The 25,047-nt window shown below is 41.0% G+C and overlaps 1 protein-coding gene across 3 annotated transcripts in view; it reads right to left on the reverse strand.

The window, feature by feature from the left end:
- Positions 1-25,047, reverse strand: part of Aak1 (AP2 associated kinase 1) — a 153,580-nt gene that overhangs the window by 37,881 nt on the left and 90,652 nt on the right. For all 3 annotated transcript variants that reach the window (XM_057783080.1, XM_057783071.1, XM_057783088.1), the window contains exons 7-14: positions 23,510-23,591; positions 22,683-22,815; positions 19,599-19,702; positions 18,402-18,481; positions 13,468-13,622; positions 12,281-12,597; positions 6,859-7,095; positions 280-509 (exon numbers count right to left, since the gene is read on the reverse strand). In XM_057783080.1, coding sequence (XP_057639063.1) covers positions 280-509; positions 6,859-7,095; positions 12,281-12,597; positions 13,468-13,622; positions 18,402-18,481; positions 19,599-19,702; positions 22,683-22,815; positions 23,510-23,591 — 1,338 coding nt within the window. The remainder of the gene's footprint in view (positions 1-279; positions 510-6,858; positions 7,096-12,280; positions 12,598-13,467; positions 13,623-18,401; positions 18,482-19,598; positions 19,703-22,682; positions 22,816-23,509; positions 23,592-25,047) is intronic.

Raw genomic sequence — 25,047 nt, forward strand, 5'->3', positions numbered from 1 at the left:
ACCCTCCAAATTTTGGGGGTCTAATAAGAAATTGTCAGTACAGAGACTTGGTCAAAGGGTTTAGAAAACACTCTCTACAGAGGACAGAACAGATGGGAGAATGGAGACTGAAAAGACAGTATCTGTGCAATGCACACATTGTGGGCAAGTTCATAGTCTCTTACTAAATACAGCCATGCACTGGCATAAGCATGCAACCACACCTCTACAAGCTTATGCAAAGAATCATACAGTAGTGACCCAGAGCAGACCTTGCCCACATGGTAAGAACAAACATACTTAGATTTATTGAGACTGGCCTCAGCTGCAGCTGCCTGGAGCAGCTGGGTTGATTTGCTGGCAGGAACCCCAAAGACTGCACTGTGGGTTACATCACTGAGGATCCGCCTGTGCCCAGCACGCTGGGTTTTAGGGGATGATGGAGGAGTGAGAGATCCAACTTTCTGACCCTGGATAGTTGGAGGTGGAGTTGTCTGAACCTTTGGCTGTTGTCTTGGTGGAGCTTGAATCTGCAAGAGAAAGAGAAATGCAAAGCTTCATTATGAACAAACAAGAAAAAAAGGAGGAAGAAATGGGAAAGAAAAACAAATTAATAACCATGTTTAATAACAACTCATTTGTTCATAAGATTTGAATGGCCAAGGTTATCAAAAGCACCAGAAAGAAAACCAAGGCACCAACCATCTGAGCTGCAATGGAGGTAGACATTACCAAGGAAGTGCCTGGTTCTTATTCACATCCAGTTTCCATTAGCTTCAATATACAAGTTAACCAGATGTGATGGAGCAACCAGCCTAAGACTACATATGCTATTCCCTGCCCTAAAGATCTATAAAGTATCTTAAAGGACTTCCTACTTCTGAGGACAAACAGCACCTCATCAAGAATGCTTCCATGGGGCAGGCAATAGATTCTACTCTCTATTACAGCTAGAAGAGAAGATATACTCCAGCCAAGATGGTTTGGAGCATGACAGTTTCTGCTTAGAGTAATGGACTCCCTCCTACACTAAGTAAGTGAATCAAACAATCGCCGTGAGACTGAAGCACAGTAGCTCTTGTTTTATATTGTTAAAGGCCTTCATTCCACTGATGAGATGGATTCACAAGAACCTATTTTTCTGTTTCAACCCCACATCAAAAGTGCAGCACTGGTGTAGTGGGATTTACTTGCTCCAATCTTCCTTGAGACATGGCACTGAAGATCAGTGGAAAATAGAGTGAGACAGAAGAAAAGCCTTAATGGTGGCTGGGTTTACAGACGGACTCTTGAGAAGTGGTTCACAGAACAATAAACAGGTGGCAATGTAGTTGTGGTCCTTAGCACAAGCCATCTGTATCAAGCAAAATAATTTTAAAAGCATTCAGAAAGCCACCTAAGCCCTTCTTAGTTCTGCCACTCTGGAAATAAAAAGTCTGGATACTGAGTGCCTCAGGGACTTAACTATCCCTTCCCTCAAATCCCTCCACTCTAGAGAAAGCTACCTATCCACACTGAAGCTCAGCTCCTACGTTGTGTCTCTGAAGACACACATCCAGAATTTAAGAAACCATGACATAAAAGTTCAATGGGTCAGGATGCCTACAGCAGAGGAGAGTGTCCTCATGTGTCCCTGGGAGTTGTTATGCCTTTTGAGGCACACTATCTTCCTGTGTCTATATGCCAATCACCCCATTAACAAGATGAATGACAGCACAGCTATAATGTTCTACTGCCAACCAGATTAAGGCAGGAAGGGTGACAGCCCACCAGGGAGCATGGAGCTCTGTGAAGGTCAAAGTGTTGGCAGTGCATCTTCCTTTGGGGGCCCAGAGCTACATAAAAAAGGCTTTCTAAATGTCAGTATCCACGAGGGTCAGCTGTGAACTGGCTTATCTCACTGCAAAAGGGTACTTCACAGTTATGATGGACTCTGTGAAGGAGCATCCGCGCTATTGAGAGAACACTGTCTTTTTTCTTACCTGTCTTTCAGTTGCAACATACATAACAGATGCCTCCACTGGGAGGATTCCCAGGTGAGCAATGGACCACTGAGCCACATCTCCAAGATAGCACGAGTGGATCTAATCTGAAAACCTGAAATCCTTAAGGCTCTAAAAACCGACACTTTTGAGCACTGACATGATGCCACATGTAGAAAATTCTACACTTGACTTCATGGAGCACGTGGCAGCCCAAAGGTAAAATTTCATATACAATTATTTCACTGTAAAAGTGCCTATAAAATAATTTAATTCTGTGTGTTGATTTCTGATAGCAACCCCACAGGGCAGGTTTTATGGACATTGGGAATCAAATAAAACAAATGGAAACAGACCCTACAGAACAAATACCAGAACCTTAACTTCAGAGACAGAAGAGGATCTTTAGTCCACTGAGGCTAACAGGTCAACCACTTGGCCACAGAAGCTGACTATGGCTGGGGATCTTCTACATCACAATGTCTCTTCCTCCAAAGACAGGATTAGAAAGGGGCACAAGAGTCCAGAAACTATGGTGAGTAAAGTGTACCTTTAATCTGTGTTTGGGAGGTGTAGACAGATAGATATCCAAATTCAAGGCCAAACTGGGCTACACAGCAAGTTCCAAGCAACCCTAGACTACAGAGTGAGATACAGTCTCAAACATACACTATGTTAAAAGGGTTTAAAAGGGGCAGGAGGTAGGGGTAGACCACAGAAAGTAAGAGGGTGGAGTCTGATGTCTATTTTGTCAGAGACTTCATTTTTTAAAAGTATTTTAATTGTGTGTGTGTGTGCAAACGCATGCGCATATCTGCCTATGAATTCAGGTGCCTGAGGAAGTCCTTTTTGGAGCTTAAGTTTCATATAGCTGTTAGTTGCCCAACATGAGTGCTGGGAACTAAAGTTGAGTCTTCTGCAGGAGTAGCAAGCTGACAGCACTACCTTGTGGACATTTTTTCATAAGCCTGCACAGATTTCAGTTTGTGTCCCTATGCTCACCATACAGAACACAGAGCTCAGGTGTTGGCCCATCTAGGACTCATGAGAAGGCTGAGGATTCACTCCCAAGGCAGTAGACACTTTGTCTAAGAAAATCAGAGAAGAACCTTTTTTTTTTTTTTTTTTTTCTTTTTTTTTTTTTTGGTTTTTCGAGACAGGGTTTCTCTGTGGCTTTGGAGCCTGTCCTGGAACTAGCTCTTGTAGACCAGGCTGGTCTCGAACTCACAGAGATCCGCCTGCCTCTGCCTCCCGAGTGCTGGGATTAAAGGCGTGCGCCACCACCGCCCGGCGAGAAGAACCTTTTAAGAAGTATCTTCAGCACCAGTGGATCATCTCAACACCCTTGAGGAGATAAAACATAAGTCAGAGTTCCTGATCCTTGCCCCAGCTCTAGTACAATCCTTCTGTATGTTTTGGGCAGTAACTTTCTAGTTTGAACCTCAGTTTTTAATTCCACAAAATGAGGAGATTAAACGAGATACTTAAGACCCCCTCTAGCTATTTCATGCAATATTTTTAAAACCTCTTTCTATTATCAATGGGAAATTTATTTCAGCTCAAAAGTACAAACAATGGCTGTCTACCATATTCCTGTAAAAGACTGAGTTTTTTACAGAAACAAACAGGTAAAGTACTGAGCACTCACTCAGCAGAGACAGAAAGAACACAATCTACCTATAGCACTGTTTCCTTTTGAAGGAATATAAATAAGTCTTCTGGTTTAGAATGGGCTGCAAGTTCTCTGCTGGAAATGAATCCCCAGAAAGATGGTTTCTCACTTCTCTTCATTAGTTTAGTTGTTGGGCCTCCTTGAGAATGAGAATAGCTAGATATACAAACACTATTGGCTACTTGTTCAAAATGCCTTTTGGTAACAACAGAAGTTTCTACTACTGTCATTAAAAAACAAAGTACACAATACAGGCATGGTGGATTGAAATAAAATGGACCCCAAAGGTGCTGTGGAATAATCCCTTTGTATACTGTGAAGATTTATCACTGTGATTGATTTAATAAATGAGCTGACTAGCCTATAAGTTGAACAGGATAAAGTTAGGTGGGAAAATCAAATTGAGAATGCTGGGAAGGAGAAGGGAAGTGTAGAATATTTCATTTGTATTTTAATAAGTAAAGTTTGCCTAAGGACTAGAAAAGTAAGACAACCTGATAGACCTGGCAGCAATAACACACAACTTTAATCACAACAGCTTGCCACAGAAACCAGGAGGTAGTGATGCATGCCCTTAATCCCAGAACTAGAGAGGATTATAAAACAGGAAGAGATAGCTCTCAATCTCAGTCTCATTCTGAGGATTCCTGGAGGCAGGATCACCATTTTTGAACTGAGATCAAAATAAGAGCCAGTAACTAGCTGCTTTGCTTTTCTGGTCTTCGAGAGGTTAAACCCCAACTTCTGTCTCTGAAGTTTTTATTAATCATACTTCAGTTGGCGCCCAACTTTTGGGGTAAAAATTTACAAAAGAGCTGTTTGCCTGAGGCTTTTTAGCCACTTTTTAAGAGCTGGACTCAAAAGTAGCCACCTGGGTTCAGGAGAAAAAAAACTAGTGCACTCAGGTCCTGTTCGCCCAAGCTTAGTTTCCATGTAAAGATTGAAAATATACAGAGAACCTGGACACTGCATGTTATTATGTTGTCTTTGAATTGTTTGACTGCTGAGGAAGGAACAACAGCTGCTAAAAGACATTTGATTATAAATGCTGCTGGATTAATCCAACCTATATATTTTGAAAATGCCTTAACTCTAAAATTGCATTGGTATAGATTTTAAGATCAATTTTGTTATATGTATATGTATTTCTGATCTTGATTAAGGTATTGTGATTGTGTAGTTCATTTAAAAATGTAATGTATAATTAGAAAATATAGGTTGCTAATGGATAATCATAAATAGTCAAGCTTGTAGTCATGTTAGTTAGATTTTCTAGATGTACATAGATATATTTCAGATAGGCATTCTTCATATCTTTCAAAGGCTACGGAATATGGCATTTAAGTGTTTTAATAACTTAGGGCTTTTCATGACAATGAGACACATCTGCTCCTGGCAGCACCAATCTACTTCAAGAGGATGATGGGCATCGAAGAGGCTCCTTATGGAGTTTGATAGCCATTTGGGCAAGAAACTGTTCTTGCCTGGACTGTTGCATAAACTGGACACAAAGAACCTACAGAGAGAGGACTACTGAACTTGCCTAAAGGTGAGATGGTTTTTCAGGGTTCCTGACTCATAAAAGAGTCTGCGAGACATTCTGCAGGACACAGCAAAAAGTGACTAAACTGTCTTTAAAATTTCCTGCTTGATAAAAATGTCTGTTGGATACTATGGGCCTAAAGGCTGAAGATGGATGCCCCAACAGTACAAAAAAACTTTGGGTGACTGTCCAGGCAGTGAGATGTCTCTTTCATTTCTAGAGTTTTGGATTTCTTGTTTACTTAGGTAATATTATATCCTCTGGAGTCTTTAATGGAGTTAAAAAATGGATAGATAGTTATAGTTTTCCTTAGTTATGATAAAAGATAGATATAAATATTGTAACTGTAATTCTTGCTTGACAACTGTTTTGTTATATGTAATCTTACTATGTTAAAGTAAAAGCCTTTCTTTTTTGTTTAAACAGAAAAAGGGGAAATGATGGAAGAGTTAATTTCATTGGTTAAATAAAGAAACTGCCTTAGCCCTTTAATAGGACAGAAAATTAGGTAGGCGGAGTAGACAGAACAGAAGGCTGGGAGAAAGAAGCCGAGTCAGTGAGTCGCCATGATTCTCCCACTCCAGACAGACACAGGTTAAGATCCTCCCTGGTAAGCCAGCTCATGGGGCTACACAGAATATTAGAAATGGGTTAGATCAATATGTAAGAGCTAGCCAATAAGAGGCTGGAACTAATGGGCCAGGCAGTGTTCAAAAGAATACAGTTTCCATGTAATTATTTTGGGGCATAAGCCATGCGGGCGGCCGGGTGCCGGGGACGCAGCCCTGCCGCAGGTATTACAACAAAAAGATATGCTACTTTGGAGATGAGGTTTTGTTTTTGTTTCCACATGAAATGAGAGGCTGTGGATTCATTGTGGGTTAAGAAAAATAAGGTTTGATCAAGGAAGACTCCCCTAAAAAATTTCCAATGGGGACAGATGACCCAGATGATCCAACATTCCAGAGGACCTCTGTTGCAGTTTTCTCTGAGTTCTACATCCAGAACAGTCTTCTTCTGGCTGAGATGACCCAGTCTCACAGAATACTCCCTCCAGACAGGACTTGACTAAAATCCTAAATTTTCTTTGGGTCCCCATAAGATTATCAGCACCCCCAATCAGCAGGAAGTATCCTGGAAAACTATGCCCACATTCCCCAAAAGTGGATTGTGGATGTTTGTCTTTGTTTAGCATGTTGGTTACAAGTTGTTATGGATAAAGGTCAGGAAAAAAGCTAAACGAAGGAGATTAGATTCAGAGTTCTTGTTTTGAAAAGAAACAAACGGAAAATGCTCTTGTACACTGTAAAGATTTGTCATTCACATTGGCTTAGTAAAATGCTGATTGCCCAGTAGCCAGCCAGGAAGTATAGGCAAGGAGACCAGAAGACTAATAGAGGAAACAAGATGAGAATGCCTCACTGGAAAAAGGTACCAAGCCACATGGCTAAATGAATACAAGAATTATGGGTTAACTTAAGTTGTAAGAGCTAGTTAATAATAAGCCTTAGCTAACAGGCCAAACAGTTTATAATTAATATAAGCCTCTGTGTGTTTCTTTGGGACTAAATGGCTGCACGATCGGACGGAACAGAAACTGTCCACAGCTACCTCTTCCTTCCCTTTCCCCTGTCTCACTACATACTCTCTTCAGTCTTGGGCTAACCCCTGCTGGTTCTTACCGCAGGCTCCTGAGCAGCAGCTGGCTGTGGGGCTGTGGTTGGCTGTGCCTGAGGCTGTGGTACTACCACAGCAGTCTTCTGCTGCAGGGCAGCCTGCTGTGTCATCAGTTGCTGCTGTTGCTGCTGCTGCTGCTGCTGGTAGAAGTTCTGTATCAGCTGCTGCTGAGAGCCTCCCTGGGACACCACAGGGAACTGAGCAGTGACTGGTTGCTGGGCTGTTGGATGTCCTGCCTGAAACTGAACAGGAGAGTGGCAAGAAATGAGGAGGTGAATACAAGCCCACCCAGAGTCATATTCACAAAAGACTAATGTCTCAATAACTATAAAGCCAATACTGAAGTCAAAAGGAGGGCCCAGCAGAAGCTTAGTAGCTGGGCCAAGTAGTTAAGGACAGGACCCAGGGCATTAGAATCATTCCAGCAACATTTGTACTGCCAGGTCCTTCCCACTGCACCAGACTGTTTACCAGGCATAGTTACAGGGAAGCAACCAGATTTTTCAAGTGACTCTAAGGCCTGGAGTAAACAGAAGCAAAGGAAGTATCTTTAGTGCAGAAGAAATCCTTCTTCTAAAGGATTCTGAAGCAGCCAAGAAACAAATGCTTCTCTGTATGAACAGATTGCCTTAGTGATGTTGCTGAAAGAGCAACTGAAATGTTAACTAGTGACTAACACCTATCCAAACCTTTCCAAAGTTATTCCCAACAGATCTCCCTTTATGAAATTCTGCAGCCTCAAATACCCTGTCACTAGTGATTCTCCTCTACATGCTTTATGTGGAGTCTTGCTACATTGCCAAGACTTGTTCCAAAAACTTGTGGGTTCAAGCCACCCTTTTACTATCAGCTTCCCAAGTAGCTGGGGATAAAAATGCACCCTACACCCATCTTCCTAGCACCTCTTTTATGTCTCTCTAATCTTCGCTGCTTTAAACTACTTGCTAGGTACACTAACAAAGCTCAAAATGAGAGTCTGCTAATATAAAAGTGAAGTCTTAGAAAATCATCAAAACTGCTACTGAGTTAACTGGGATAGTCCTGGATGTGAGTACTAGTATAAAAGGTCACGTAAGAGTATAAGAGCTTATTTACAGCAATAATCAAAGCCCACCCACCAGGGACTCAGAAGACTGTGGTCTGTCCTTAAGGGTAGCACAGGGACACTCTAAAGAAGCAAATAGAAATTAGGAGTATATCTTTGCAAGAATGAAGACAGAATTTTATAGGTCTAACTTTAAAACTATTTAATTATTTTATACATTCATAAAACAAAACTGATCCAAAATGTAGAAAGCAAAATTGAAATAAATTCAACAGTCTATGTATCCAATTAGCAACTACTCCACTGAAAATAATGTGCTGAATATTCTAAGGTTGCTAAGCATGGTGGTGCATGTTTGTAATCCTTCGACTCAGAAATGACTACAATGATTTCAAGCCCAGTTGGAGCTACAGTATGAGACTTTGTCTCACAACTAATAGCAACAAAAAAACTTTAGGTGATAAAAACAACAAAAACCAAGAAGTTAAACAAAAAATCTTTTTAAGAGAGAGAGATAGAGAGAGAGAGAGAGAGAGAGAGAGAGAGAGAGAGAGAGAGAGAGAGAGAGAGAAATAGCGAGCAGAGTCAAGGAGATGCCATGAAGCCACTAAGGACAAAAGTACCAGAACCTTAACAGTAAGCCACAGCCTTGTGTTGATACACAGATTAATAGAAATGGGTTAATTTAAGTTGTAAGAGCTACTTAATAATAAGTCTGAGCTAATAGGCCAAACAGTTTATAATTAATATGAGCCTCTAGGTATTTCTTTGGGACTGAATGGCTGCGGGATCAGGCAGGACAGAAACTTCTGTCTACAAATGGTGTCCAAACATTTCATTTGGGAAGAATTTCCACATAAAGCCTAAGAAAGCTTAAAAAAAAAAAAAAAAAAAAAGGATTTTAGACAGACAAGACCAAAGTCAAGTGCACCTGATTGGTAATCATCCTTTCTGTGGTAAGTTCTGTTTCCAAGAGCCAAGCAGAGGCACAACTCCTTTAAGAGAGGCTTCCTGAGTTAGCACTGGTGGCAAAATTCTTACAGCTCTTTTAAGAGGCCCTACCATCAAACACTTAAATGGTGTTTATGAGCAGTGGTATCAGGTTTTTTTGGTGGTGGCATGGGCTTAAAAACTGCACAGAGTTGTGGCAATAAATCTAGCTCCTGTTGTACCTCTGCCATGAAGCTAAGCTCTCAAAATGCTAAGGAATGGGCGGAGCCAGCTGCCAAAGCCACAGCTTTAATCCTAGCCATGCTGCTTAGCAAACTAAAGACTCATATGCTCAGAAAAAGATAGCTATATACAGTAAAGACAGATTCAGACAGAAAAAAAAAAGAATTCTAAACAGTTTTCAGTGTGTTTAAGAATATACACAGGCTTGGGAGAGAAAAGAAAATGGATAGAGAAAGTTCACATGCCTTTAATCCCAGCATTTGGGAGGCAGAGGCAGGCAGATCTCTGTGAGTTCAAGGCCAGCCTCGTCTACAGAGTGAGATCCAGGACAGCCAAAGATACACAGAGAAACCCTTTCTCAAAAAAGCAAAAATTAAAAATAAAAGAAATAGAGGGGAGAAAAATCACATAAAGATGAAAAATACATAAAGAATCTGGATATTGTATGTTACTGTGTTGTCTTTGAATTGCTTGACTGCTGAGGAGCAACAGCTACTAAAAGACATTTGATTATAAATGCTGCTGGATTAATCCAACCTATATATTTTGAAAATGCCTTAACTCTAAAATTTAAGTCAAAAGATATGCTACTTTGGAGATGAGGTTTTGTTTTTGTTTCCACAGGAAATGAGAGGCTGTGAATTCATTCTGGGTTAAGAAAAATAAGGTTTGATCAAGGAAGACTCCCCTGAAAAATTTCCAATGGGAACAGATGACCCAGATGATCCAACATTCCAGAGGACCTCTGTTGCAGTTTTCTCTGAGTTCTACATCCAGAACAGCTTCAAGACTTCTGGCTGAGATGATCCAGTCTCACAGAATACTCCCTCCAGACAGGACTTGACCATAATCCTAAATTTTCTTTGGGTCCCCACAAGATTATCAGCACCCCAATCAGCAGAAAGTAGCCTAGAAACTATGCCCACATTCCCAAAAAGTGGATTGTGGATGTTTGTCTTTGTTTAGCATGTTGGTTACAAGTTGTTATGGATAAAGGTCAGAAAAAAATCTAAACAAAAGAGATTAGATTCAAGGCTTTTGTTTTTAAAAGACAAAAAGGGAGCCGGGTGGTGGCGCACGCCTTTAATCCCAGCACTTGGGAGGCAGAGGCAGGCGGATCTCTGTGAGTTCGAGACCAGCCTAGTCTACAAGAGCTAGTTCCAGGACAGGCTCCAAAACCACAGAGAAACCCTGTCTCAAAAAAAAAAAAAAAAAAAGAAAGAAAGAAAAAAAGGGGAACTGCTTTAGGATAATGCTGGGTAGCTACACAGATGATAAAAGCAGCTCTTTATAGCTAGCTGGTAAGATGGCTTAGTGGGCAAAGGCACCTGCTGTCAAGTGATGGAGGAAGGTCATTGGCCCATCTGATAGGGCAGAATTTAGATAGGCAGAGTAAACAGAACAGAATGCTGGGAGGAAGAGGAAATGAGCTCAGATGCAGGGCAGCTCCTCTCAGAGGCAGACACGATGAAGCAAGCCGCCAGGTCAGACATGCTGAATCTTTCCCGGTAAGACTGGTGCTACACAGATTATTAGAGATGGGTTGATCGGGATATAAGAATTAGCCAGTAAGGGCTAGAGCTAATGGGCCAAGCAGTGTTTAAAAGAATACAGTTTGTGTGTTGCTATTTCGGGTAAAGATAGCTGGGCGGCAGGGAGCCGGGCTGTGGGAACACAGCCCGCAGCTCCCACTACAGTCAAGAGCCTGATAACCTGAGTTTGATGTTCATGATCTACTTGTCATTTTGCCATCCAAAGTAGGTTTAAGGACTTGGAAAATATCAGCAATGGTTGATAATCAAAAGAGGAAAATTGAAGAAAAACAAATGAAACAGAAAACACCTAAGCACAGAAGAGACAGCACTAGCTGCCCAATAGGATGTAACAGGAAGAACAACGAACTGTGCCTACACTGAGCATGTCTCTGGACATCCCTGGTTTAGGTCTGGTGAGAGAGCTCAGGAACTCAGTGCATTTTCAGCCAAGTCTGGAAACCTGGTTCTATCCCTGGAACCCTATGACAGATAGAGAATGAACAGACTCCTGAGAGTTGTCCTTTGAACTTCACAAGCATGCCATTGTGCACAAGCTCACACATATATACAGACACAAACACACACACAGACACAGACACACACACACATACACACTAAATGAAACATGTTTAATATGTATTTTAAAAATTGACAGTTTAGGGCTGGAGAGATGGCTCAGTGGTTAAGAGCATTGCCTGCTCTTCCAAAGGTCCTGAGTTCAATTCCCGGCAACCACATGGTGGCTCACAACCATCTGTAATGAGGTCTGGTGCCCTCTTCTGGCCTGCAGACATGCACACAGACAGAATCTTGTATACATAATAAATAAATAAATATTTAAAAAAAAATTGACAGTTTACATAGTGGATGGTGGAATATACAAAATGTCACCATAGGGTAACCAAGTCAAATTCAAATATGCAAAATTTCAAAAAAAAATCCAGTTTCTTCAAAAAGCACATAGCAAAGGAGATAAGAGAGGATATAAAAGATATATAAACTTCTCCTTGAGGCTAAAGAGTTGGATCAGAGGTTAAGAACATTTGCTAAAGTTCAGATTCTAGCACTCATATAACAAGCCAAGTGTCCCACAAATGCCTGTAACTCTAATTGCTCTTCTTGACTCCAAGTGCTCACAATTGTATGCACTCAGATATACACACATGCATACACTCATACACATACATATATAGTTTTTTAAAGAAATAAATCATTATAAAATAAAGGCATTCAATCCTAATAACAAATACAGTAATGAAAAAACACATAAAAATAATGGAAAATAATATATTCCAACTAAAAGGGATACACGGACTTTGTTTGGATCCTGATCTAACCAAGAAAACTTAAATATCTGAAACAGCCTGACACTATTGTATATTGTGTGCTAATAGAATATCACTGTTATTTTTTCCACTGTATCTCTTTAGAAAGTAGCTCTTTCATTGAGGGTACTAAGCTAGAGGAGTAAACTCCCCAAAGCTTGAGGACAACACTGAAAGGCCTGAGAGTTATTAATTTGCACCTTGGTACTTCAGTTTCTACATCTATGAGAAGTGATGATGTACTGATAAGCGGGTCTTAGCTACCCAAGCACTTCCCAAGAAAGATGCATGTACCTAGCAGTAGAAACAATTCCACTATGCAAAGCAAGGATCATATAGACCTCCTCACCTGCTGCGTCTGAGCCTGCTGCTGCTGCTGCTGCTGCTGCTGCTGGTGGTAAAAGGTGCCTGTTGGCTGCTGTGGTGCTGCCTGCTGCTGTGGCTGCTGATGCTGTTGTTGCTGCTGCTTGAGGAGGAGCTGCTGCTGGTGCTGGGGAGTGGCCTGGGCCTGGGTGGGCAGACCTTGGGTCTGGGTAGAAGATGTCTGCTGTGGGGTGGATGGAGCCTGTGACTGCTTGGGCTGAGATTGTTGAAGAGGTTGACTAGGTGTGGGTTGGGCTTTAGGTTGGGGAACACTGGCTAGAAGGCCAGGTTGACTGCTGGGTCCTGCAATGAAAACAAACTCCATGTAAGGGCTCAAAACTCTACCAGACAAAAATGGCTTCCTGATTTGCCACCTAAGAAATAGTAGACACAGGGACATTGTCCCAAGCTTTGTCTGTTTTTCACCATTCTGCCATTTGTGATATTCTATTTGAAATAGGTTTCCATTTTTTCCAAATCATGTGCTTTCAGTATTTCAAACGCAGGTGGAATTATAAGATTCAACACTTGTCTCCTTAGAGGGGTTTCCCTTATGCATCATCCCATTTAGTCAACTAGTTCTGTAGTCAGCACCCTAGTCTCCTTTATATACACACATCTGACCGTTGCCACTAAACACAGTCTTTGTACCAGCTTGCATACCCACAGCGAAAGCATTCTTTGATATTTCATGAATAACTTTCACAGCTAGCATCGGGATGCCTGAATGTATACACATGGCCACCAAATTATCAGAAATTGTTCCTGGTAAAGGATGGGATACTTGTGCTCTGTGACTTGTTATTTTGGATCAATCCCCATTTGAAACAAAGCTCACTTCTCTTATTACAACAGAATACTAGAACAGAGGATTATAAATACTCTAATAAATGTAGCATAAATGAAATGCTATTCTTCTATAGTTATCAAAAAAGAAGTAAGCTTTGTTTCTTTAAAGGAGGGAGAAATATATAAAACAAAGAAATAGAATAGGGTAGATGGACCAAAGGACCAATAAGAAAATAAATGCAGGCTTCAGAGGTCTTGGAGATCCACCCGAGTACAGAAAGAAGTTCCTCATTTTGCTGTCACTGAATATACACATTCACTGGTAACTCGGCCCATTATTATTTAGGTTGTTGCCTTCTAATACTACCATCAAGAAGCACTGACCTGTAGCCTGAGGTAGGGGCTGAACAGTGGCCCTTTTACGAGGAGTCAGGGCTGGCTGAATGGGAAGGATTCCTGGGTTTGGCTGAGTCTGCCCAGCCTTAGGCCTCTGGCGGGGTGCAATTGAAGTCTCTGTGGTGGGAATGGGATCTGTCAGTCTAGAAAAAGAAAAACAACATTGCTGTTAAAATGTGGGAAAACAGAGAGGATAGACAGAACACATGTTATTTTACCCTCAACATTCCTTCAAACCATTCAGATTTGCTTAATCAACATGTCCCTAAATGTCAACTCACCTACAAAGGCAAATACATCAAAATAACATCTTAACTCTCATCAGCATCCTTAAAACCAAGAAAGCACAGAATGATACATTTCAAACTCTGAAAATAAATAACTCCCAACCAAAATTACCATACTCAGCAAAGCAATCTTTAAAAACCGGTAGAAATTCAAAGACATGAGGGGAGGTGTGTATGAGCTGTGAGGGACACCTGAAGGTCAGAAAACAACAACTTCGAGTGTTGATTCTCTCATTCTACCAAGTGTGACACAGGGTTTCTCTTGTACAGTACTGAATACATCAGGCTAGCTGGTCTGTCAACTCCCTGTAATTCTCCTATGTCTGCCTTTCATCTCCTGGTAGGGACATGTCAGGATTACAGACACATGACCTACTACATCCAGCTTTTACATGGGTTCTGCCAAGTACATTACCTAGAAGGCCAAATCCCCATTCCCGAATAGGGATATTTTAAGACAAGCACAAACTAAAGGAGCTCATGACCACCATAAACATCGCACAATTTACAATCATGACCTGCCTGCATGTTATGCTTGTACGAGAGTGGCACAAACACCATAGAAATAAACAACTACTCTCTGATGAAATTTAAGGCTCACTCCACAAGACAGAAACTATGCCTGACAGGTGACCAGAACCTGAGACTAGATAGGTCATGGGCCTAGGAGAAAACCAAATACTACTGTTCTGCTAAAAGGAACACAGCAATAAAATGACTGCTGCCGACATATTCTGCTTTATCTATATATCAGTATCTTGCTCAGCCATCATCAGAGAAGCTTTCTCTTGCTGCAGTAGATGGGAAATAACAGAGACCCACAACTGGACACTGTGCAGAGAGTCAGAAAATTCACAACATTCAGTCCTAAACAGGATGTCGTCATCAAATCCCTCCCCTCAGGGCTCAGGAGCCAGACAGAAAAGGAGGGGAAAAGATCATAAGAGTCAAAGGGGATGAAGGGCACCAAGGAAATGTGTCTTTAGACAAAACAGGTCTGATGAGCATAGGAACTAGCAAAAACTACAGCAACAAACACAGGGTCAAGATAGATGGAGTTCTAGCACTGAGATGGGAAAGTGGACAGGCTGTCCCATCCCTTACCAAGAAGCTAACTCCAATTGACAACCACTTACAAAGGAAAAATTAGGTTTCTCCAATAAAGTCTCACTGGATATACAAACCACACTTAAGGGTAGATAAAAGGCCCAGAAGATAACCAACACAAAATGCACTCAATGGTGTTTTTCTACATTTTTTTTTGTCTCATACTGCTTTCTTTGGCATATTTTTTAATCTTTCTGGTCTTTGCTTGTACATTAATTATGGTTCCCAATTTTGTGTTTTTTATGGGTTTTGAGGTTTTTTTTGTGTGTGTATATATGTGTTTCTTGTGCTTCCTTGTTTTTTTCCCCTTATATATTATTTTTCCTTTTATTTATTTGTTTTGGGGTTTTGTTGTTGTTTTTTGTTGTTTGTTTTGAGATAGGGTTTCTCTGTGTCCTTGGCTGTTCTGGAAGTCTGGTCTTAAACTCACAGCAATCCTCCTGCCTCTGACTCCCAAGTGTTGAGATTAAAGGTGTGTGCCACCACTGCTGACTGACTCACTCTCTCCCTCCCTTTGGCTAGGATTTTTTTTTTTCTAAAGAAAGAGAGAAAAGGAAGGTGTAGAGTTGGATGGGTAGGGAGGTGAAGAGAATCTGGGAGATGGGGGAGGGACCCAGTGACCAGAATATAATGTACAAATTTCCAATACAAAAAATAATTGAGGGGGCTGGAGAGATGGCTCAGCGGTTAAGAGCATTGCCTGCTCTTCCAAAGGTCCTGAGTTCAATTCCCAGCAACCACATGGTGGCTCACAACCATCTGTAACGAGGTCTGGTGCCCTCTTCTGGCCTGTAGGCATACACACAGACAGAACATTGCATACATAATAAATAAATAAATATTAAAAAAAATAATAATAATTGAACTCTTTCACCAAACACAGAATTTCCAGAATATACTCTGGGCAATGGTTGGGGCAGAGATTTTTCACACAGAGAACTTAAACTTGGTTAAAACTTGCTGTCATAATGGGCTCTCTAGGGACTGGAGAGAAGGCTCCATAGTTACGAGTGTTTGCTACTCTTCCACAAGACCTGAGTTCAGCACCTACATAGAGTAACTCACAATAGTCCATAATTCCAACTCCAGGGGATCTTATGACTTCTTCTGACCTTTGTGGGCACCTGTACTCACATGGACATAACACAACACAGACATAAGCAAAAATAAATCTTTTTAAAAGGAGGGGCATCTCCCTACAGTGAAAAGCATGCAGATGAACAAACATAGTAAGACAAATGGAAGAAATAAGCAAATAGTCCAAAATAAAGAATTTAAAATTGGGGAGAGTGACAGGAACACCATTTTTCAAATATGCAGACTCTTTTCTTTTCCACAGCAATAAATTTTCAGTTGGACACAGAGTTGCACAGGACCACATAGCACAGCCTCTTTTGCAACCTGAAATGGCCAAGCTCTGCCTGTACACAGAACAGAGCAGATGACTATCTGGCACTTCCTAGAAACCTTAAGGAATAATAGTCTCTGACTATTTCTTGATTTTGCAGCTTTGAATATGGATGCTGCCACATTAACCCATGAGGTCATGGTTATGTAATAAGGTGGCAAAGTGATAAACCTGGGACCCTAGAGCTTCATGGAGCAGAACTACCAAACTCGCTGTGGTAGTCTGGTTAAGATATCCCCATAGTCTCAGACATTTGAATACTTGGCTCCCGGTGGTCATGCTATTTACAGAGGAAGTATGTCACTGGGGGTAGGTTTTGAGAGCTTAGGGCCTTGCTTTCCTTGCAGTTGCTTTCTGCTTCATGCTTGCAGTAAAGGATGTGAGAGCCCAGCATCTTGTTCCAGCCACTATGCCTGCTGCTTGCTGCTATTCTCTCTTTGGAACCATAAGCCCAAATAAAATACTTTCTTCTGTAAACTGTTTTGGTCATGGCTCAATGAATAAAAGCACATAATGCTTTTGCAGAGGTCCTGAGAGTTCAATTCTCAGGATTCATGTTAGATGGCTCACAACTCCTGTAACTCCAATTCCAGGAGATCCACTATCTTCTCACCTCTAGGTGCACCTACACTCATAAGCATATAAATCTGCTTACCCATGTACCTTTACACTTAGATAAATAATCAAATAAATATTTAAAAACTACATATTGTTATTCAGTCTTTGTTTACACAGTATGTTACTAGTATTCCCTTGCCATTGGAAGAACAATAGGAAAAGGAGGGGCAGAGAACCTCCTAGTCACCCTCAGAATTGTTCATTTGGAATCCATGTAAATGTGCCTGGCAGATGCTGACCTGTGACTGGTGTGAAAACCAATATAAAAATCCAGTCCAATATAGCATGAAACCTTCTTTCCCAAATAGACTGCTCTCAGGCCCTAAATCCTAAGTGTTGTGGGATGTTAGTCGAAGATGTTAAATTTGTTTGTGCTATGGACATTTGTTTAATGATGCAAAGATGTGTTGAATTCCTTTATGTTGCATTTGTTTAACTCTGTGAAGCTGTGTTACTTTGACTTCTAAAACATCTGATTAGTCTAATAAAGAGCTGAACGACAAATAGCAAGGCAGGAGAAAGGATAGATGGGACTGACAGACAGAAAATAAATAAATAGAAATCTGGGAAAGGAAGATCGAGGAACAAAAAAAAGAAGGGGCCAGCCACACAGCCGGACACAAAAGTAAAAAGGAAAGAAAAGATACACAGAAATAGAGAAAGGTAAAAGCCCAGAGGCAAAAGATAGACAAGAAGGAAAGCTGGCTAGCAGCAAGCCAAGCTAAGGTCAGGCATTCATAAGTAAGAATAAGACTCTATGTATAATTATTTGGGAGATGGGCGGCAGGTCCCCCAAAGAGCCCAAAGAGTAAAAACAACTACACCCAAGTGCAGGTACTCCAATAGGAAGGAACGCTTCTGCTAGCTGACTCTGGGATGAGGACTTCAGCCATCCCTCCTGAAACGGTATAGTGGTCTGGGTTATATCTACCCACTGTTCCCTTTCTTCTCTGAAGTGAGACTTAGACCTCCCACCACCATCCCAAACTCTCCTGGCTTGCATGGTTATCTTCCTTTATTTGCTTAACCCTTTCTTGATGAATGCTCTTGAAAACCCTAAGTGACTCCATCCAGTGAGATTAGCTAACACCTAGAAAGATCTTTTGCTGTTCATGGACTTTCATTTCAACTGCACTTTCCTAATATGACTGGAGCCAAAGAAAGGAATGTGTCAGGCTAGGGGGTAAACATGGCTAATCAGAAACAGATTAAGATAATTCTCTACCAGCAACCCTTAAATTCTGGCATTGCCTCATCCCAGAAAGCCCCTGTATCTAATGCCATGCAATGGACACATCTTTGAGGCTATTGATTCCTTTCAAATGTAGATCTTAGTATTTTACTATATCCTTCTTGGCATTCCCAAAGAACAGTTTCTGCCAAGGGAGATTTCTTTCCTGATCTGGGCAGCCTCTAGTCATAGCCACACAGAACGGCAGCAGCAACCACCTCCATAGCAGCAGGCACCAAGCACAATGCAAGCTCCTGAGGGCATTTCTTACCTGGCCTTTGGCTGGGTCTTTTTTACAGCTGCCTCACTGGCTTTCACTGGTTCAGGAAGTTTTGCAGGAATGGGAGAGTTCTAAAAAGTTGAAAGAAAAAAAAAGCATATGGATTTCTTTGTAAATAATAAGCATTCCGAGGGCAGGTATAATGGCCAGTGAAGGTAATCCCAAGACTTGGGAGGCTGAGGCAGGATCATGAAATCAAAGTCAGTCTGGCCTACACAGTAGAATCCTATTTTAAAACATAAAATAAAAATAAATGCTCCAGACAAAGAACAACCAGTCTGACTGGGGTTAACAGAAGTAGCATTTAGGGTCTTCTAATATGGCTTCCAGGACCAAAACAGGGATTTCCCATCTCCCTGTGAGAGGAAAGGGAAGGTAGACAAATGCATGAGATGCATCAAGGAAGCAAAATGCCCGTGAAGAGAGAGAGAGAGAGAGCAGGAAGGAAAACAAGGCAACTAATCACTCTGGGGACATACAACTGACATGCTGCTCTCAGAGAACTGTGGTCACTCTACTCAGCTCAATCCCCAGGCAACTGGGGAAGGAGTTGTTAATGTTCAGTGTAGTTGTCTTGGTTTCATAATTAAACTCCATGGGAAAATTGGATTCTCTTTATAGTAACTGATTTGCTTGAATGTCCTGTTATGAGTAAAGAACGGGACATTAATATTCATTGAATCCAGAGATTAACACCCATAATGACTCAAAAACAACAATTTGATGATGTTTATTTCCTTTAAATAGCACCATCTTCATGAACCCATGGCAGCTGTGGTTATATGCATAAGACCTACCCAAGATCAAGTTAATCAAAATTCTAGGGACCCATGAGGCTTCACCACATCTTGTTGAGGAGTTGAGCAGTTGATGCCTGTTGAGGGAGAGGCATCTGTCTTTGGAGATGTAACAACAGTAGGTAGCCAGAGCTCAGGTGGACAGTCCCACATCTGTGGGCATACAGGCAGAACTAATAGAGTTCAGTAGGAAAAAAAAAAAAGCAAAGAAAGAAAAGGAAATGACATGGATTTTGGAGGGGGATGGGTTAGAGAGGATCCTAGGGGTGTGAGAGGGAGGAACTAGGATGGATCTGATCAAATATGGTGTAAACATGTATGAAATTCTCAAAGAACAAATAAAAACATCCTTAAAAATGGTAAATCCTTTAAAAAAGCACCATTCACATACCTGTACATTTGGAACTGGGCATTCTTTCTTGAGCAGTTTAAATGAGAAGTAGGAAACCTGGTAAATATCCGGCCTTTTGTCAGGGTCTGGTTCCAACATATACCCTAAGACAAACATACATGAACTTATTCCATAATATCAGTTGTTGTATCACTGAACTTTTAGGTAACTGAACTTTTGTACTATTAAAGTTGGGTTGCATTTTAAGTTTCAATTCTCTTAAAAGTCAGACAGTTCAATTAGCCCTTTTCATATAAAGGGAAACAAGAAAACTATTTGAGCTATAGCAAAGCTACTTGAGGTTCATATTCTGTGCCTGGAATGTCAGAGGCTCACACTCTTGACATAAAAATTAACAGCTTCATATTCTAAGACTTAGAATGTGCCATAGTCTTACATATGGTTTCCTAGCTCATTTCCTCTGTTAAGAAAATGACTGTTGATAAATAGAGCCAAACTTCAAGTATCATGAACTCAGGGTTTGGTAGAAGACAATCTCTGGGTTCTGTCTCTAGGTCTAAAAAACAAACTCATGAATTTACTTACATAAGTTAGTTTTTAGTTTGTGGAAAATTAGCAAGTTAACATACTAAGCTCTATAGATTGTCTATTTCCAGGACTTTCAAGTGTCTCTGACACAGGAGAAATCTTTGAGAAGATACAGGCACATGTGTAAATACATGCAAAATGAGTCAAGACAGTTTACTATGTGAGGAACAAATAACAGGACACTAAGTTCAGAAAAGATCTGTGAGGTTGAGGCCTCAAATGGCTGTGCCAAAGAGACAGAATGAAAATTAGTCATGGAAGAACAAAGAAAACATCCGTCCAGGTGAGAGGAAAAATGTCTGGGTGGGACAGAAAAATAATATAAAGGACCCTAAACACCATGCTTAGACTCAGGACCTAATTGTGGAACCATTAGCAAGCCACTCAAGTTTACTGAATGGGACATGAAAAGGTGACATCTTCTAGGAATAATCCATGATAGAGATGTACTGGAAGAATGAAGAGAGAGTAGAAAAGCTGGGGCAATGTACCAGATCATGATCTACCATAGTCTGTGCATTCTTTTTTTTTTTTGGTTTTTCAAGACAGGGTTTCTCTGTAGCTTTGGAGCCTGTCCTGGAACTAGCTCTTGTAGACCAGGCTGGCCTCGAACTCACAGAGATCCACCTGTCTCTGCCTCCCGAGTGCTGGGATTAAAGGCGTGCACCACCATCGCCCAGCTGAGTCTGTACATTCTTTAGTGAAAACGAGGGGAATCAAGACAAATGATTAAAGAGAATCAATGCAGCTTGGGTCAGCTCCTTCCTTCTTTCTTGCTCTTTCAGACCCAAAGAAAATCGTCTATGTTATCTATGCAGGTGTGGACGGCAATACCACCAAAAGAAAGTGAACAAAAGGCAGTATGGAGAAAGGAATTGGGGAGGTGACAAGGTGCTTAATTTGAGGCCTACAAGTTTAGAATCTTCAAATAGTTTGCACACTAAATAGGGTCTAGAAAAAGGGTCAGTACTGCAGTCATTCATAAAGAGCTGTTTTTCCAACATGAACTCACTGTTACAGATGACAGAAAGGAAAAGTAGAAAAGAAGAAAAGGAAAGCTGGCTCTTCTCTCCCGTTTCCGTCCACACCCGCAGTCCTAGGGCAGACACACGGCTTTGCCTCCGCAAACAGTCTGACAGTCCTCGAGGTTTACACTCCCATCCTACAGCACCCCATCCTCCTGCTCACTGACAACTGACGCAATGGAAAAGGTGGTTGTGGAACCTCCAGAATTATGAACTTCAGGAAATTATCCTGTTTCCTCTTGTGGGTAATAGGGACAATGACTCTTAAAACCTACAGGTTATGCCAAGTGAATACCTTTAATCCCAGAAACTCAGGAGGCAGGAGGCAGGCAAATCTCTGTGAGTTTGAGGCCAAGTCTGGTCTACATAGTAAGTTCCAGGACAGCCAGAGCTACATAATGAGACACTATCTCAAATTAAACAAACAAACAAACGAATGAATAAATGCAGGTCTACCAAACCTACAGGTTTTGAGAATTAGGTGAGGTATAAGTAGGTCTTAACACAGGTCAAGGTTCTACCTCACTTGTCTGTCTCTCAAACTGGATAGCTCAGGATTTATGGTCTATGATGCATTTTCAATCTTGACTGCTAAATGTCTTGACCAGCATTTTTAAAGACGACTTTTTTTCTTTTTTAAATCTGTTTTGCCAGGCCTGGTGGTGCATGCCTTTAATCTCAGCACTTGGGAGGCAGAGGCAGGCAGATCTCATTGAGTTCGAGGCTGGCCTGGTCTACAAAGTGAGTTCCAGGACAGCCAGAGATGCTACACAGAGAAACCCTGTCTTGAAAAACAAAACAAAACAAAAAAAAGAAAAAACAAAAACAAGAAAGAAAAGAAAGAGAGAAAGAAAGAAAGAAAGAAAGAAAGAAAGAAAGAAAGAAAGAAAGAAAGAGACAAAAAAATCTGTTTCTTAGCATTTTAGTACAGGTTCTGGTACAAAGATTACTTTTCTGCCATCTGGTTAATGGATGTTAGTACATATGCTGTTTACGATAACACAAAGAAATGAAAATCTTCAGAATTTTAAACAAAACACTCAATTTAGATGCTTGTTGTAAAAATCCAGTGATAACCTAAATAAGAGGAAAAACCTGGCTCCATGGAGTTATATGGTCTTAATTACACATTCATTGCAGTACCGCAATCATGCTCACTTGAGCTGCTTCCAGCTTTGCAAAGATGAAATTCTTATCCCTTGATGTGAGTCAGCTGGACTCTGAGCTCTCCCATAGATTGCAGCAGAACACAGCAGCATCATGTTGATCAGAACACAACTGCCATTCCCATTTGTGTGGCTGGCTCAGTCACGAAGCAGAGTTTAGTTTTTCAGCAAAAAGACCAACTTCTCTAAGTGAACACTGCCATGTTATCACTGTCCCCAACAGCATCAAATGATTTCTTTATTATGGCACTCAAGCTTGTTCCCACAATTTAACCTCTTTATCCTCCAACCCACTCCTGGGGATTAGAAATACAAGTATGAAACTGGAAACCTGAAATACTTACTAATAAGGCAGTGCATGTCTTGAGAATATCGAGAGTTATCGGGAATTGTGAAGCTTCCATCACAAATTGCCACCTGGCTCTCCCCAAATGGCAAAGTGAAGTAGCATAATTTATACAACAAACAGCCAAGAGCCTAAAAAATAAGAAAGCAGATTGCAACTCGTGGTTTATTTGCTGTAAAGCCAGTTACCTGCTCAGAGAAACCCGAAGCAGCCACATTTCCCAGCAGAAACAAACCCCACATAATATCATTACCTATGCAATACTTGAATTTAGAACCCAGAGTGACAATCTAGCATCCAAGTTATACTTTTTATCTATGATTAGGAAAGACCATTTCATCTGGTTTGTTCTTTACAAGCATACCACACAAATTAAAAGCACTGGAACAACATGTAAGCAGAGTTTTGTTTTTGGTTCTTGTTCTTGTTTATTTATTTTTACCCCACTTTCCAAAAGGCAATGTCTGTCCCCTCATATCAAGATCAGCATCAAGGAGGCTGGAGAGATGGCTCAGTGGATAAGAGCACTGGCTGCTCTTCCAGAAGACCCAAATTCGATATCCACCACCTACATGGTGGCTCACAACTATCTGTAACATCAGGTCCAGGGGATCTAACATTGTCTTCTGGGGACACTGTACACACATGGTACACAGACACAAGCAGACAAACATACATACACATAAAATAATAAGAATAAAATAAAATAAAAAGATGGTCATCAACAGTGGGCAACACTGTGTGCTCGCCCCTGGCTAGTTAAGCTCAGGAGTCCAGTCAAGGTCTGCTGACATATAGGGTGTGGATGGTTTAGCTGACACATACCCAAATGTCTGCCTTCGTAGTGATGATTTTGCCACTGTACAAGTTGACCATTTCTGGGGCTCGGTAGGAGAGCGTTGTATATCTACAATCAAGAGATCCATGGTTTGTTAAATATATCAATGTTATAATTAAAATCAAGGAGAAGCGATTTTTTTTCACATTACTAGAATCCAATTCTCTGGCAGCAATCTGCAGAAGAGCAAATTAAATATTAGCACAGATGAAAATGAAAGATTCTCCTTGGTATAATGTCATCACATTCTATCACAGAAGACCTTCTACTCCTAGGACACTGGGGTACTGGGATGTTCAGACACAAATGCACTAAATAAAGTCCTAAAAGCAGCCCTTTTTGGGGTCTTCAAATGACAATTTTTTTTTCCTGTAAGTCGCTGTAGTTTAATACTATGTTTTGATGATTAGTTTCTAAAACAGTAATTCCTTAACATGAGACACAGACGAAACATAAGTAGGGTATTCTGAAAGTAAGCCCTAGCTGGGGTGAGGATTTCATGAGTTCTTTTCTAGGGGAGGGTAATGTATGTAATGTGCATGTTCACATGTGTGCCAATGTGTGTGGAGAACAAGTTGATATTGAGTGTCTTCCTCCATTGCTTTCAACTTTATGTCTTGAGACTTGCTGATATGAGGCTAGTTATCCAGCTTGCTCCAGGGAGTACCTGTCTCCACCTCATGAAAAAGGGATGAGATTACATATAGGCCTTTGTGCCCACCAGGCTTTTCTATGAGTGCTAAGGATCCAAACTCTGGTCCTCACATTCACATGGCAAACATTTTACACACTGTGTCATCATTCCAGCACCATAATTATGGGTTCTTTGAGACAAAAACTACAGTGTTCTTATCTTTGACTCAAAAAAACAGTAGTGTAGGTACTTGTCCTAAGTAAATATCTTGCTGTTACTAAACACTCAACTATGCTGCTCTGGTATCTGGCCCCAGGAGGATTTCTTTGGACCAGAAGAGGTCATGCTTCAGGCATGGTCATGTGAGTGATACACAAACGGGACAGAGGCTCATCATCTGCAAGGACATGATGGATAGCTGATTTACTGGACGACATAGTGAGTGTATTGTGCCTGGCAAAACCCAACATTGTGGGCATGAGGTTCGCAGTGGAATCAAAAATCTAAAGAGACTCCCATCAGGTTCCTCATTCAATAACAGTAGAGGTTTCTGTAGCTCTGTTTACCATAAATTCCACTAAAGCATGGTTGAGTTCTTCATGAAAAAGAAGGCAGCAATTTGAGTTCAGTAAAAAACACACATCTGTCTGATTCAGAATGCCACAATTTCTCTTGGAAATATCATGGCACTTCAATGAGCACATATCACCATTTAGTCTTTAGTTTTCGAGACAAGGTCTTGCTATTTAGCCCATGCCAGCCTTGAACTTACAATCCTCTTGCCTTAGCTCCAGAGTTGCTGGGGATACAGGGATATACCACACCTTCCCCACCCTCTCCAGCTACCATTCATCTTTTTATGTAAATTAAAATATGTGTGTATAATGACCA

This window comes from Chionomys nivalis, chromosome 1 (assembly GCF_950005125.1).
Source record: "Chionomys nivalis chromosome 1, mChiNiv1.1, whole genome shotgun sequence".
NCBI lineage: Eukaryota > Metazoa > Chordata > Mammalia > Rodentia > Cricetidae > Chionomys > Chionomys nivalis.